Source organism: Beta vulgaris, chromosome 2 (genome assembly GCF_026745355.1).
Source record: "Beta vulgaris subsp. vulgaris cultivar EL10 chromosome 2, EL10.2, whole genome shotgun sequence".
NCBI classification, from domain to species: Eukaryota; Viridiplantae; Streptophyta; class Magnoliopsida; order Caryophyllales; family Amaranthaceae; genus Beta; species Beta vulgaris.
Genome location: NC_079203.1, coordinates 43401122 through 43416471, shown reverse-complemented (window position 1 = coordinate 43416471; position 15350 = coordinate 43401122). Strand labels below are relative to the sequence as shown.

The following is a 15350-nucleotide window of genomic DNA, read 5'->3' as shown; positions in this document are numbered from 1 at the left end:
CTAGCAGAGGAGAGAGAAAATTCGAGGAGAGAGAAAATATTGATCCATATATATAAAAACCCTCCACCGAAACAAAAACCCAGAAAAAATTAAAAATCAGAGAGAGAGAAGAGAGAGAAAGTAGAGAGAGAAAAATGGGAGATTCTAGCGATTCTATTTCTGTTCATATTGAACCAATCTCCATTGATAACAAGGTGCATTTTTATGTAACTTTTTCTTCATTTATTTCTTGTAATAATGTTGTTATTAATGTAATATTTCTGCGATTTTCCAATATTTGTGATTATTAGTTAGTTAAGAATGAAATTTATTTAGGATGTTAATATTAGCTTGTTCTTTTTTGTGGGTTATGGAATGCAAAAATGTTGAATTCAGAGAACTAATTTTAGTTATGTATTTGTTGGGAAATTGTTTCTTCAAATTTACACTTTTACAAAATTGGTAATATGAATTTTTATAGGTGGGGGAACCAAGTGCAAATTCAAATAGCTGCTTCATTTAGAAATTTTTTGTTGCTATTGTTGTTGTTATTGTTGTTGTTATTTTTGTTGTTGTTTTTGTTGTTGTTTTTGTTTTTGTTGTTGTTTTAGGTTGATTGTTGTTAATATTAGGGTGCATTAATCTTTGTTAAGTGCATTTTATAAGTGTTTATGCTGTAATTATCCAGGAATTTTATGTAAAAACGGGTTCCGGTCCAGTGTCGGTAGCTGTTTATGGTGATCAAGATAAGCCAGCTCTTATTACCTACCCAGATTTAGCTCTAAATTGTAAGTACTAATATTATGATTTAAGTACTTCATTAGTTCGGAATTAATTGTCGCGTTGATGGTATAATTTGAACTAGTAATGTGACAACTAAATTGTGACGAAGGTAGGAAGTTGTACTTGTACCTTCTTTATGGTTTAGCATTTGTTTATGTGTTAGGTATAAGTTCACTTGTTGATGACTTTCATATGGTTTGTATATTTTTTTACTAAGCATGATAAGGAACTAATACTAGCAAAAAAAAATTGGGCGGTTGCGTAATACTCAAGATGGTTGTTAATCTTTAAATATGTAATAAGATGCCTAAGTTACTTGTGTTGGAGGATGAATTATTATTATTATTGATTACGGTCCGCCTTATGTTGAGCAGATGCATCCTGTTTTCAAGGATTATTCATGTGTCCTGAGGCATTATCGTTGCTGCTTCACAACTTTTGCATATACCACATCAGCCCTCCTGGCCATGAGGTTTGTAACTTAGTCAAATTAATCTTTGTTAATTCTTTTAGTATAGTTATTATTTTCTGGTCGGATTCTCATATGAAAGTTGTTGAAGGAACGTGTTTACATTGTTTCTGATATAGAACTTATTTTAAGAGCTGTTTCAGTGGGGAGCTGCTGCAATCAATCATGTTACTTCCGCACCTTCGGTGGAGGATTTAGCTGACCAGATAGTTGATGTTCTTGACTATTTCGGGTAATTTTCCACTGCAGAAATTTCTTCAAGCTTAGAGTCTTATATTAGGCAGAATTGGTGGTTTATGAACTTAAGTGGTTGGAAAACCACTGCTTAATATATGATTGTGGAAAATTTACGACATAAGCCCTTTGTTGCCATCTTTGTCCTTTCAATATAAGGATCGAATGATGTGATTGGTTTAACTTATTCGGGAGACTATTACTTGTTGCAGACTTGGCGAAGTTATGTGCATGGGTGTGACTGCTGGAGCATACATTTTAACTTTGTTTGCTGTAAGTTTTGTTTTCTTGATACATATTTGTGCCCAGAATATCTCAAATAATTGTTTGTATTTTGTACTAATTGTTGCTTTGTTGCCCTTTTGCGTGCAGACAAAATATAAGCAGCGTGTTCTTGGTCTGATACTAATCTCTCCTCTATGCAGAGCACCTTCTTGGACAGAATGGTTGTACAATAAGGTCCTTTTTTCTGAACTTGCCTACAAATAGTTTAAAGGAAGGAATTTTTGCCTGATAAAGCTCTGTAATTCTTGTAGGTGATGTCAAATCTGCTTTACTTCTATGGCATGTGTAGTGTTGTAAAAGAGATGTTGCTCAAACGGTACTTCAGTAAGGTAATTACAGGCTTCTGCTTGTATTTAGTATCGTAATCTGTAATCTTTTGAATGTCTTCCTTGCACGGAGTTGTTTAACGATGCGCTGCAAATCCTGTAGCAGGAACTTCGGGGTAATTCTCTTGTACCAGAATCAGACTTAGTTCAGGCATGTCGAAAAGTGAGTGCTTCAGCTATAACATATTTTCATTTCTTGTCCTGCTCTTTTTTATTGTCATCTTTTGGGCTGATGGTGCTCGACATGATTGGAAGTTCTTTTATTGGCATTTGTGTGAGAGTACTGATCTTTTTACTCCTTTGGTCTTGATCAGTGGCTGGATGATAGAGATGGTACTAATGTCATGCATATTCTGGAAGCAATTAACAGGTACTCTCTTCCTCTTCTATTTTGATTATGTTATTAAGGAAAATCGGGGATGACTTGGATATGATCTTTATTTCCCTTGGTTTTCTCTTCTTTTACTTTATTTCTCTTCACTAGTTCACTGTGCGTGTTCGAAAATTATAGAGCCAGGATCTGATGCTGGATTGAGTGTAACTTTGCATATGAATATATAGTTACTCACCTGTTCTCTCTAATAAGCTTCAACTGATTCAGAGTCATTTTTAAAGCACCTGAATTGAAATACCATGAATGTCCTACTCTATGTAATCCTTCATCACCTCTCAAAATAAATTTATATGTTTAGTAAATAGTTTGTGGTTAGATTATTCAACTAACGGTATCCTTAAGGGCAAATATGCAAGCTGAACTTTTTAACTCACTAATTCTGTTAGTAGCCTATTATATTGGGATGTTGTAGAATAAAAGTATGGCTTGCTATCCAGAGAAAAAGGTGTAGTGTTTTGATATGTCATCTAAGCTTCAACTATGATTAGTTTAGTACTAGAAGTTTCCTTTAAAGTTGGTATTCATGTCTTTGAATTTCAAACCTCTCCATACTTCTAGCAAATTAAGTGGTGAGAATAAAAGTCATGAATTTTATGTTCCCTCTCCTTCTCCAATAGTATCACAATTCGCAACTGTTATCGTATTTTTGTGTCTCCAGTTTGGCAACTCATCAAGTATACAAGTTTATTTAGATTTCTTTTTCTCCTTTTCTCCCGAAAATATCATAACTGAATTTGTATTTTGGTGTACTTGTCTTGCCAAATCATGTATAAAAGTCACTTGTGCTTGTTTTTTCCCCATTTTTGTCCGAAAATATCGCGACTAATTTTGTATTCTTGTGTCTGTCATGCCAAGTCATCAATTATAGAAGTCATTCAGGCTTGTTTTTTCCCCATTTTTTTTCCTTAGAATATGGCAACCAAAATTGAAATCTTGTGAATCTGTCTTGCCAAGTCATCAAGTATACTTTGCTTCAAAATTTAGTAGTTTACGTACTAAACTCTCTCTCTTACTCTAATCAGGAGGCCTGACATAAGTGAAGGACTGAAGAAACTACGATGCCGTTCACTAATTGTTGTTGGAGAGGACTCATCTTTCCATTCGGAAGCAGTACACATGGCCACAAAACTAGATAGAAGATTTAGTGCTTTAGTGGAGGTATCCTATTGTTGCCTGGTGACATTGATGTTATACTTACACTTAATATGCTGCTATTTTGCTCACTAGTTTTTCCTGTGAAAATATATAACAGGTTCAGGCATGCGGGTCTTTGGTTACAGAGGAGCAACCACATGCCATGTTAATCCCTTTAGAGTATTTTCTTATGGGCTACGGTTTCTACAGGCAATCGTACATGAGTTTGAGCCCGAGAAGTCCATTAAGTCCGTCTTGCATTTCCCCGGAGCTGCTATCTCCGGAAAGTATGGGTTTAAAGTTAAAGCCCATCAAAACTCGCATCTCACTAGAGGTATAGTTGGAGGAGTTGTTGTAAACGTTATTTATATTCGTTGTAAGGAGCCATGTTAGTTTTTTGTTTGGTTAGAAATGAAGGTGAGGAGGTGGTACAGGAGCAAGGAGGGGCTGTAGATAAGAAAGAAGAAGATAAATATAAACTATAGAAGACAGGACAGGCATTAAAATTAGTCTGGAAAGGTTAAGAGATTTATTATTTGTTAATTTTGTAATCATAGATTTGATGGGGAGTTGAGTTGTGTGTAAATCTTTGGAATAATCATTATGTTTACTGAAAGAAATAATAATAAGTGCAATTCTTTTGGCCTTTGGGGAACGAATAATCTGTCTCTTTTATTTGAACCTTTTTTTTCCCATGGAGTTAATTTATCATATCTTTGGAGTGTATCTTGTACATGATACATTTAAGATTGAATTTCGCTCATGTAGAACTCTTTTTTCTTAGTACGTATTACGCGTTTGGATGGTTTCAAATGAACAATGAGTAAAAAAATAGCTTTGGGTTCACCCTGTTCATGATACATTCAGATGTATGATAAAATTTTCGTTTTTCATACTCAGAACATTTTTTTTTCGGGCCTCCTTTCGCGAACTCCTTTTTTTTTTGATAAGTTGCTGATTTCATTTCATTGAAACATAACACAATGAGGAAGGACTCTACTCAAAATGAGGTATCCCCCCACTAGGTGGGCGGCATTTTTATAGTGTACATACACACCCCATAGAGAGGAGTCCCTCCCCATAAAATTACATCCTAGTTTCAATGAACAATAGTCTCAATCGATCCGTTGTTAGATCCTGACAAACCGACTTTGGCAGCCATAAACTAAGTTCAAACTCAAAGAAATTACATCCAGGCGGTACATTATATTACATGAAAGGAAAATTAACTAGGTTGTATGCTAGACCCAAGCCAAAAACTCGTCCCTCCTTGATAGCCCTTGTTTGGCCATGGAATCCGCTACGAAGTTTGAGCTCCTTCCCTTGAAAGCGACCTCAATAACACCCCTCAAGGTGAGATCCCTAATGAAGTTTAGGATGAAGTTTAGATTCCAAGGTCCTCCAGAGGTTGCATTGCACCATTTGACGGCATTAGCCGAGTCGGATTCAATACAAAATTTCGAGTTTGCGGTGCGGCTGCTGCCCAGGTGTATTTTTATGGCTCGGTGGATTGCTAGTACTTCGGCCCAATTAATCTCCATGTGGGGTATGGGTGTCGAGAAAAGGCATATAAATGACCCGGAGCTATCCCACAATACCCCACCAACAGCCGCTTTTGCTCGAAGTGGATCCATGGACGCGTCAACATTCCACTTTAGAATATCATTTGGTGGGGGGGCCCATGCGATCACACTGGGCTTAGATGAAAGCGGCGCAACTCGAGCTGCCGTAGTGGACCATAGAAGGCAGTGGGGGTTCCGAAGGATTTCGTCTGAACTGTACGGGAAGGGATCCCCCCACCCTTTAATCCACCATGACAACCTTAAGAGAATAAGATCCTTTAGTTGGCTCAGCGTGGATGATTGGTTCTCAAATATTCTCCCATTTCGTTCCTTCCAAATTGTCCACAATATGATGAAAAAACTAGCTGCCCACACCTTTTTGAAAAAAATGCCTTTGCTTGGATAGTGCCATTGGTCAAAGGCGTGCCTCAAGTCTAAAGGAGGAACCCAATTGAGGTTCCATAAACCGCACCACCATACCCATATCTCCCATGACTTGGTGCAATGCAGAAATAAATGATTGTGGCTTTCTTGAGCTGCTCCGCATAGAATACAATTCGAGTCCTCACTCGAAATAATGCCCATTGCGGCAAGTTTCGATCTGGTGTTTAACCTGCCAAGGATAGCAAACCATGTAAAGATTTCAATTCTATATGGGACAAGTCCACGCCACATACCTTTTACAGCATCAAGATGATAGTGTGAATGAGCCTTTGCCAATTCTCTAGTGCAGGATTTTACAGAAAATAAACCGGACTTGTCCGGTTTCCAGATGAGACTGTCATCCCCATTGGCGCGAAGAATAACTCTTCCCAGTATGGAGTTTAGCATATCATTTTCCTGAATATCCCGAGGCCTTAGAGCCCTTTTCCACGAGAGGCTCCATTGCCATATATTACCATCCCAGAAACCGCATGAGGCCACTAATGCATCAGGGAATTGGCTAATGGAATATAGGCGAGGGCATGCCATCTTTAAAGGATGCTCGCCTACCCATAAATCATGCCAAAATAGTGTTTTGCTACCGTCACCTATTTGCATCCGAACCTTGTTGGAAATGAAGGTTTTTGCCATATCATGAGTGAGAATCGTAGAGCAAATGGATTTCCAAGGACCACCCTTTTTTGGGAGAGTAATGTCATGAATCGAGAGAGAGGCCTTGTAGCCATACTTGTGTTTAACCACCTCATGCCATAAAGAGTTGGGTTCTTGGAAGTATCTCCAAACCCATTTAAATAGAAGAGCCACATTTTTATGGTGCAAATTCCCCAAATTCAGTCCCCCAAGATCTTTTGGAATTTCGAGAGACTTCCACGCAATCAGCGGAAGTTTATACTTTTCAGGTTTTCCTCCCCAAAAAAACCTCCTTTGAATTTTTATTATCTTCTCTACGACCCCTTTAGGAATGGGGAAAAGAGACATATAATATAGGGGTAGATTAGATAATGACGCTTTTATGAGCGTTGCCCGTCCCCTGATAGATAAGCTACTACTCTTCCATGTGGCTAGTTTTTTCTCCAATCTTGTGATGACTGGATCCCAAAGATTGACCCTGGATGCCGAGCCCCCAATTGGCAGACCCAAGTAAGAGAAGGGCAGTGTGCCGATTTTACAATGTAGCACCTTGGCAGCTTCTTTAACCCATGACTCGGGGACATTGATCCCTATTAGCGAGCTCTTGTGAAAGTTCGTTTGTAGTCCTGATGCAAGCTGGAAAGCTACTAGAGCTTTTTTAATATTCTGCAGGTATTCTAGTTTTGGTGGGCAGAAAATAATTGTGTCGTCCGCGTACTGCAAGTGCGAGATTTTTAGACCCTTGTGACCAATTTCTTTCTTAAGTGCAAGCCTAGATGCTTTCTGGATGATGAGGTTTAACGGCTCAACAATGATGTCGAAAGGAAGGGTGATAGTGGATCACCCTGCCGAAGTCCACGCGATCTTAAATGGTCTTGTAGGACAACAATTTATTAGAATAGAAGCCGAGGCCGTCATCACACAACTTCTTATCCACTTCCTCCATAGAGGGGGGAAATTCATTTTCCCAAGTGTCCAGTCCAAGAATCCCATGATACGCTATCAAAGGCCTTGTGGAAATCCAATTTAAGGATTGTTGCCTCCTTTTTGTTGCGCTTGCATGATTCTATTAGTTCACTAGCAATGAGTGCTCCGTCTAGGATTTGTCTTCCTCTTATGAAGGAGGATTGTTCGGGCCCAATGAGAGATGATATTACATTTTGAAGTCTCCTTGCTAGAATCTTGGCAATCACTTTGTACACACAACCTACCATACTAATAGGTCTATAATCATGGAAGCCATTAGGAGAGTCCGACTTTGGTATTAATGCGATGAAAGCATTATTACACCCACGGGGGAGACGAGCATTGTCATGAAATTCCTGCACAATATCATAGAAATCCCCTTTTATTACCTCCCAGGCGCTTTTCACAAACTTGAAATTAAAGCCGTCTGGGCCCGGCGCTTTGGAGCTATCACATGAAGCAACTGCATCATCTATTTCTTCATGAGTGAAAGGGGCCGTGAGGAGAGTGGCCTGTGAGGGGTCAAGTTGCTTAAAGTCGAGCTCCTCTAATGTGGGCCGTAGATGGTGCTCTTCTTTGAAGATTTTGGAGAAGAAGGATACTGCCTCCTGTTTTAAATCATCAGGGGCGGTGATGGTTTCACCCCTAGCATCAGTGAGCTCAATAATATTTTTTCTGCGCCTTATAGAAGCAACAGTATGAAAATAGCGCGTGTTTTTATCACCCTCGCGTAACCAGTTTGATCTTGATTGTTGGGCCCAATAGGCCTCCTTGCGTCTATACCATTTCCATAACTCTAGTTGCGCTGATTTTCTGCCATTAAGTTCACATGAATCAAGCATTCTGTCATTTGCCAAGAGATCATAATCATGGATTTTCTCTTCGAGCCTGGAGATGTTTTCATCAATGACCCCAAATTCAACACGGTTCCAATTTTTCAGGTTGCATTTTACAGCCCTTAGTTTGTCCATCAAAGGAAGAGAGAGTGATTGAGACCAAGTCTCTTTGATAGTTTTGAGACACCCCGGATGAGTGAGCCAACAGTTGATGAACCGGAAAGGTCGAGGCCCCCAATTGTTTTGAGATGATTGGACTAATATGGGACAGTGGTCCGAAAGGGATCTTTTAAGGATTGATGCCTTGAGAGAGGGAATTGATGAGATCCACTGACATGTCACGAAAATTCTATCCAGCTTGCTTTTTGACTGGCCCCTAAACCAGGTGTATTTCCCATTGTGTGTTGTAATTTCAAGAAGCTGTGAGTCCTGGATAAATTGATTAAAGTCCCTCGAGCCACCAGAAGAGATGTGTTGGCTTCCTCTATCAGAGGCTTGTAGTGTCTCATTGAAATCTCCTATTAAAAGGTAGGGCACATCCAAGGATGAGGTGAGTTGCAATAGATCAGTCCAGATTTGTGCTCTAGTTCCTTCATGGCAGGAGTTATATAAATTCACAATGCAACATTTGAGGTTGAGAGGCTGAATATGGCCTGAAAGAGCAATCCAGTTCCTATCACAATTAATAGAATCAAATGTGAAGAAATTTTTGTTCCAAACACTGAGTAAACCTCCAGAATTTCCTTGGGAAGGACACGAGAACCATTCAAAACAGTCATCTTTACATAGTGTTTTCATGATCCGGGAATTTAATTCTTCAATCTTGGTTTCTTGAATAAATATCATGTCAGGATTATGTTGGTTAATCAGTTTGCGAAGGGCACTTCGCTTTATTTTTGCACCCATGCCACGGATATTCCAGGATAAGAGAATCATTTGACTTACTGTTGTTAATGGAGGGGAGGGAGGTAGATCAGACCTGGTTTGCAGCCCAATTCGACTTCTGAGTTCTGAGAATCTCTACTATTCTTCCATGGAGAATTGACATGGGACCTTCAAAGCGAATACCGAAATTTTTTGCTAGATCGATAATGGCAGTGGCAGACATATCCTCAAGTTCCTGCTCCTGAGATGAGGTTAAGATATTGTGGGTGATGTTTTCCTGTTTTCGGGTGTGTTTGGACTTTTTTTTGTGTGCTCTTTTTGCTCTTTTAAGTTCATGGGCTTTTTTAATGCTTGTTGGTATATCAGCTTCAAATCCAGGAGGGAAAAGAGGACCCGAAAGGGAGGAGTTGGATGTGCTAGATGTTTTGGGCCTCATGAGCACTTTGAATTTATTTGAGAGGGGAACATTGGGCCTGGTATCAGAGGACGGAATATTATGGTTAGTATGGGTGTGAGATGATTTGGGCGGAGTTTGGGCTAAGGTAGAGTTGGCTGGCCCAGGTGAGGGAGATTTTGTGGGGGAAGGAAAGGTTGAGTGCAGAGAGTTATTTTTGTCTTGTGATGAATCATTGGTTGGGGGGTTTTTATTGGGAGTTGTGTACTCATTATTAGTGGGACAGAGCAAATCATTACTGACTAGGTCCTTTTCAGCCTCGGAACCGACAACTTTCTTGGGTGAAGCCAAAGGGGTAGGCGAAGAGGTTGGAGACATGTCAGAGTTGACCTGGTTGGGGGTACAGTTGCCATCTTTGGATTTTTGCAGACAATCCATTGAAACTGATGGAGACAGTGTCAGGTTTGGCTTTTTGGTATTGGTGGGCTCCAGACCAGTTGAGTAATCCTCAAAAACAAATACTCTTGAGTGAGTTTCATCAATGTTTATCAACATTTTACAATTGATGAAGAACAAGCAGTCTGTGGTGAGGCAGATTTTTGCACAATTGAAACTCGAGTATTCAATTGATAGTACTTTCCCAAACACGCATCCGATTCTGTAGAAGTTTTCATAGCACCACCCAGCAAGCGGCACACCATATATTTTAATCCAAGTCTCTATCCAGAGTGATGATGATTCTGTGTTGACATTTCTTATGGCCGAAAACCATCTTTCCAGATATTGACTCTCATAGATCTCTTTTTTGTCTTCAAAGGATTCGAAGATAATCAGGTGCAAAAAACCCCCCATTGGCTTGATTGTGAGGCAATTGACATTTTCAGCCAATATTTGATCTAGTATCTGATTTGACGAGAGGTGGGAGAGAGCAACCCCTATCATGCTTCTCCCAAAAAGTTCCTCGTTTTCCATGCTTCTCACTCCATCTAACATTATCAGCTCCTCATCATCCTCTTTTTGAACTTGCAACTCATCCCGGGTTCTTTCGATATCTTCGCCAAGAACCCTGGAACTCATCCTCCTTGCCTCAGTGGGGATAAAATGAAAGCATTCAGGTTGGGGGGTAGGATCTGGTGGTGGTATAACGTGGCGTGGTTGTTTGTGGTGGGGTTTGATGGGTATGAGGTTTGGGTTACTTATTTGGGTGGGTGAGATGTTGTTTGTGAGGTTATTGTGCTGGTTAGTTGCGAACACATCACTGTACGACCGGTGGTCCCTGAGAGCACCATATTTGTTCGACCTCTGCTGGGGGTGGGGATTTGGATTTGGGTTTGGTTTTCTGCTGGCTGGGGTGTTGTATTTATGCATTTTGGGTCCGTCCCGTTTTGCAGCTAGGACTCGCAGTTGGTGGTGGCCAAATTTCCGGCCATTTTCGGAGTTGATTGCCCGCAATGAGGCTTCTCTGGTTTGGAATTGAACGAATGCATATCTCAGTGTACGTTTTGGTCTAAGTTTTGGTGGGATGAAAAGGTTGGTTATGTTTCCATGGTGGCTGAAAATTTTCTCCAGTACTGGGATGGATATGTCTTGTGGTAGATTGTCTATGAAACAGGATTTTGATGATGGTGGATGTGTTTTGGTTGTTTTCCTTGAAGTCACGGTGGTCCATTGGAAGGGGTTTCTCTCTCTCTCATTCTCTCTCTCTCTCTCTAGACATGTTACTTACACGTAGAATTAATGAGTAGTTATATGCATGTCAGTTTTATCTTTCCTTTCGCGAACTCCTTATCAAGAAGAATTTTCTTTTGAACTGTCATCGATACATTCACTTATCTTGAGGCCAAATAAGCCTAACCCTTCCCATAATGTTGAAATTTGCTTACATTAAGATTTGAACTTTGATTTCTCATGTGGAAGAGTAGAAGTCATATAGTATATTGCAATGGCGTTGACTTTAGGAGTGTAGAATTTTCTTTATTTTGACAAAACCTACTTTTATACTTTAAATAATGTCAAATTACATCATATCAAAAAAATAAATTATCTGCTTAAAAAGTATGGCATAGTTAAATAATAAAATTTTCTTATTTGTATTTTGTCAAATGTCTTCAAATACCATAAGCTGAAAAAAAATAGTAGTATACTCTTGTAATGCACTAATTAGATTTAGATAATGGGTACAGGTATTGATCACCATACCTAGCGGTCCATTAGGTGAGCAATCTTACCACGGCTCCAAACACTTCTCTTTTGTCAATTATTCAATCAGCAGTCTAAAATATATCAGGGCCCCCTGTTTTTTTGGAACCCTACGTGGTCGCTCCTATTGCATGGGACAAGAACCGCCCATGCAGCAGTAGCGCCATGATATGCTATACAAAAACTATTAAAAAAGACGGTCTAATTTTAATATAAAAATAGACGTAGTCAGTATTCACTAAATAGATTAAACTAGTCAACGAAAAAAATTAACCTACTCACTAATAGACTAATTCTCTTTTGTAATATTGGACTTATCATTGCCTAATTTTAATTTAAAAATAAGCGGTCTAGACAAACTCTACTCTATATTTCTTTGCGAAACTAGTTGGTAATTTGGTGTATTGTACTTTCATTGATCCTTGTATCCTCATCAATGCACGAACGGCTATGTGTTTCCACTTTCCAGATATGCAGTTACGCCTTTACATGAAAACAGTAGACTATTTTGAGATGTTAGAAAAAATTATATCTTTCCAAAGTTGTGATAGTTTATACTTTCCATTGGATTCTGTACAACACCCTACTCAGATTCAGTGATGAAGATGGTGCATGAATAATTCAACAATTATTAACGTCTTTGTAAGATGGTGATATATCCTTGCGTATGAGAGGCAGGAAGAATATAGTAGTAATAATTATCAATGGTAGCTAACTCTAGCACTAGAAGGTGTGTTCTTTTCACCTTAATAAAATAAGCTTGTAAGTAAAAATAAATTATAATAAATCCAATTCGGATCCAATAAGTATAAAATAAATTATAATAAATTAAGATAAGCTCAAGCAGATTAAGGTGAAAGAAAGCACCCAAATCAATTGCACTTCTCAAACACTAAATGATTCTCCGATCATGTTCTTTCTTTTTATCCTAAATTTCTTAGGGTAAAAAATCTTAAGACTTTGTTGGCAATTTAAGGAGGTTTTTTCTTTCTATTGGTAAGGAGACATGCCCTACTAGATCAAAACCTCACTTTTGTTGGCACTACTTAAAGGGTCGACTACGTCTAGGCCCAATGCTAGACATTGGACGAAGCCATGATCGTTAAGCTATACAACTTATGAAAATCGCACGCGACTAAGGAGTTAAACTTGACTCTTGGGTGTCCAAAGTGGGTGCCCTAGGAGATGGACTAAAGTCAAGATAGGTGCACGTGGTAGAACGTGTGGACGAACCCCGATGGTCTCGACAAGTCTCGTATGGTGGTATGACGCATGGTGGTGCTGGATTTATCCTTATACCCGCGTAAAAGGATCCTAGCATGGCAGTTACGACTACAACCGCGTAAAAGGATCGCTAATGTGGGATCATGGAGAGCGATTACCATGCATTGGTATCCACCCAACAATTGTAAAATGTGTGGCTTGGTGACTTGACGACAGTTACTAAGACTACGAAGGATGAAGGATAATGGGATGCGGTTACCAGCGGTTATAAACTAGGTGGTTGTGTGACCTTGTGGCAGTTAGTAAGAGTGCACCTAGTGCTGGCAGTTATTTCTTTGAAATAAAGGGCGGTTATGGGATGCAACAAGAGTAGTGGGTGGTCATATTAACCACCATAACTCCCACGCTGCCTCATGTTCCTTCAAAAGGGGGGAACGATTATTAGGAGTGTGAGAAGGCACACTCCTAAAATTAAGGAGCGTTTACGCTAACGTTGCGAGCAATTACGCTTGACTAATGAGTGATTGTGTCCAAGGTCACGAGCGGTTACGTGTGACTTGGTAGCAGTTGCGTCAATAATCACATACGGTTACACTTGACTAGGTGAGCAATTACAACGAGCATAGTAGACGCTTGCATTCTACCGGACGAGCAGTTAGTCGCGACGGCTGCGGTTGGTCAGTGAGTGATGGAAGTGGGCAGTTGTGTAACCACCGACGTTTCTCATAATTTCCTTAATATATAAGGCGCCTAATAAATAGAATAGTGGAGGATCTCCCAGGTATGAGGGAGTGCATGCATAATGGATAACTTAATGGATGGTTATCAGATAGTGGGCGATTATTTTGCGTATGTGGTTAGGCTGTAGCCACTAGCTATGTTGTACGATAAATAGAGGTGCTCCTGTGCCGACCTGGACCTTTGCCAAAAAATATGGTCCATTTAGGACCAAAGCTTTAGGCTGGGCTAAACTCCGGATCGAAATTCAGGCACCAAAACCCATTAATTCAGGCCGGGCTAGCAAAAAATTAGACTAGTTTTTCATATTTATGTTTCCCGTGGCCTGGATTTTTTTCCCAAAAAATCAGGTCGAAAATTCGTGCACAAACCCGCGTATTCTCGAGCCATCCCCATGTCAGCCCCATGTTGATCGCCTCTAATTATAAATACATGCATTGCCTTAGGCATTTGGCAGATGATTCAGTAGACACTTGAGCCTTGTATAAAAGTCGTTCGGTCAAGAAATAAAGTTCTTTCTCTTGTTCTCGTATGTGTTATTACTTGCGTGATTATAGTATAATAGCATGTGAGTGTCAAAGGCGTTGTCTAGACTCCATCAACACAGGAACCTCTCAAGTGCGGAAAAAGGGTATTCAATTTTTTTTTGTGATTCCGAAAACATAATGGCTACAACTGAACTACATAATCAAATTCTAAAGCGTCACTAGTGGAGTCAGTGGCGGAGCTACACATGGTCCCTATTGGTCACGTGACCAACTATTATTTTGGAAAAAAAAAAATTAAAACTCTCTCTCCTTCATTGACCAAAAAGAAAAATATGGCCCCTTTCTCTCTCTCACGTCTCTTTCTCTTCCTCTCTCCTTCAACCCCAAGTTGTTAACTAAAATTCTTGAATTTTGTTTTACATGAATATCCTTTTTCATTCAAATCTTCAACTAAAATTATCATCTCGTCTTGATCTACCGATTGATACCCGTTTTGCATTTTCAGAGATAAAAAATTATCATTCAAAACCCTAGAATTTGGGGAAAAACTCTTAACTATGGTGATTGGTGAAGTGAAACTCGACGAAATTCTTCTTCTTTGAATCTCCTATTTTTCACAGGTTAGGCTTTTCGTTATACGTAATTTTTTTAAAATTAGATGATTTTGATTCGAGAATTCTTGGATTTGTTGTTGTTTGTTAAATTAATTGATTTGGTTGTTGATTTTATTGAATGAATTGGAGGCCTTGTCAAAATTTCAGTTTCATGGATTTAGGGTTCTGCTTTTGCATTAGATATTTATTGATTTTTTGGTTAAAGATACTATAATTAAATTGGTCACTATGACTTTTTTTTTTTGACGGGAACTATGACTTATTTATGTTAGGGTGGAATGAATATGATTTCTCTAAGTTGTTCATTATAAAGTTTTTAACCATCCAATTATGCAGGATTTGCTAATGAAATGTATATTGGACTCTATATTCAAAGTTGGTTTTGGGGTTGACTTGAACTGTATTGAGGGATCACTGGATCAGGCGAAGAAGGGGTTGAATTTATGAAGGCTTTTGGTGATGCAAATGCATTAGTTTATTGGCGATATGTTGATCCAACCTGGAAGCTTAAGAGAGCCCTTAATATCGGCTCTGAGGCTGCACTAAACAAGAACATCAAAGTCATTGATTTGGTTGTTTTTCTTTTAGCTGAATTTATGTCATACCCATTTTTAAAATTTTAATTTTGACGTTTTCCATCCCTGTACCCATATGACCGTCTCTATATCCGTTTCCGTGCTACCTAGAGTGTGACCAACTATTCCCAAATTCCTGGATCTGCCACTGACTTTGATGTTCTTGTTTAGTGCAGCCTCAGAGCCGATAT

At 39.2% G+C, this 15350-nt stretch overlaps 1 protein-coding gene across 2 annotated transcripts; it reads left to right on the top strand.

Moving 5' to 3' along the window:
- LOC104886505 (protein NDL1) lies at window positions 1–4259 on the top strand. Of its 2 annotated transcripts, none has more exons than XM_010670950.4 (11): window positions 1–194; window positions 668–767; window positions 1137–1234; window positions 1375–1463; window positions 1678–1738; window positions 1838–1924; window positions 2002–2079; window positions 2180–2239; window positions 2391–2446; window positions 3493–3628; window positions 3723–4259. In XM_010670950.4, exons 1-11 carry the CDS (start codon window positions 135–137, stop codon window positions 3942–3944), a joined length of 1047 nt encoding a protein of 348 aa, XP_010669252.1. In that variant the 5' UTR covers window positions 1–134; the 3' UTR covers window positions 3945–4259. The 2 variants fall into 2 exon arrangements, with proteins under 2 accessions (XP_010669252.1, XP_010669253.1); XM_010670951.4 differs by having other exon boundaries at window positions 3–194; window positions 2183–2239.
- Window positions 4260–15350: the final 11091 nt, after the last annotated feature.

Coding starts and splice junctions, on each gene's coding strand:
- LOC104886505 (XM_010670950.4), top strand. CDS start 135: ATGGGAGATTCTAGCGATTCTATTTCTGTTCATATTGAACCAATCTCC. Junction 195..667: donor CAATCTCCATTGATAACAAG/GTGCATTTTTAT, acceptor GTAATTATCCAG/GAATTTTATGTAAAAACGGG. Junction 768..1,136: donor CCCAGATTTAGCTCTAAATT/GTAAGTACTAAT, acceptor TATGTTGAGCAG/ATGCATCCTGTTTTCAAGGA.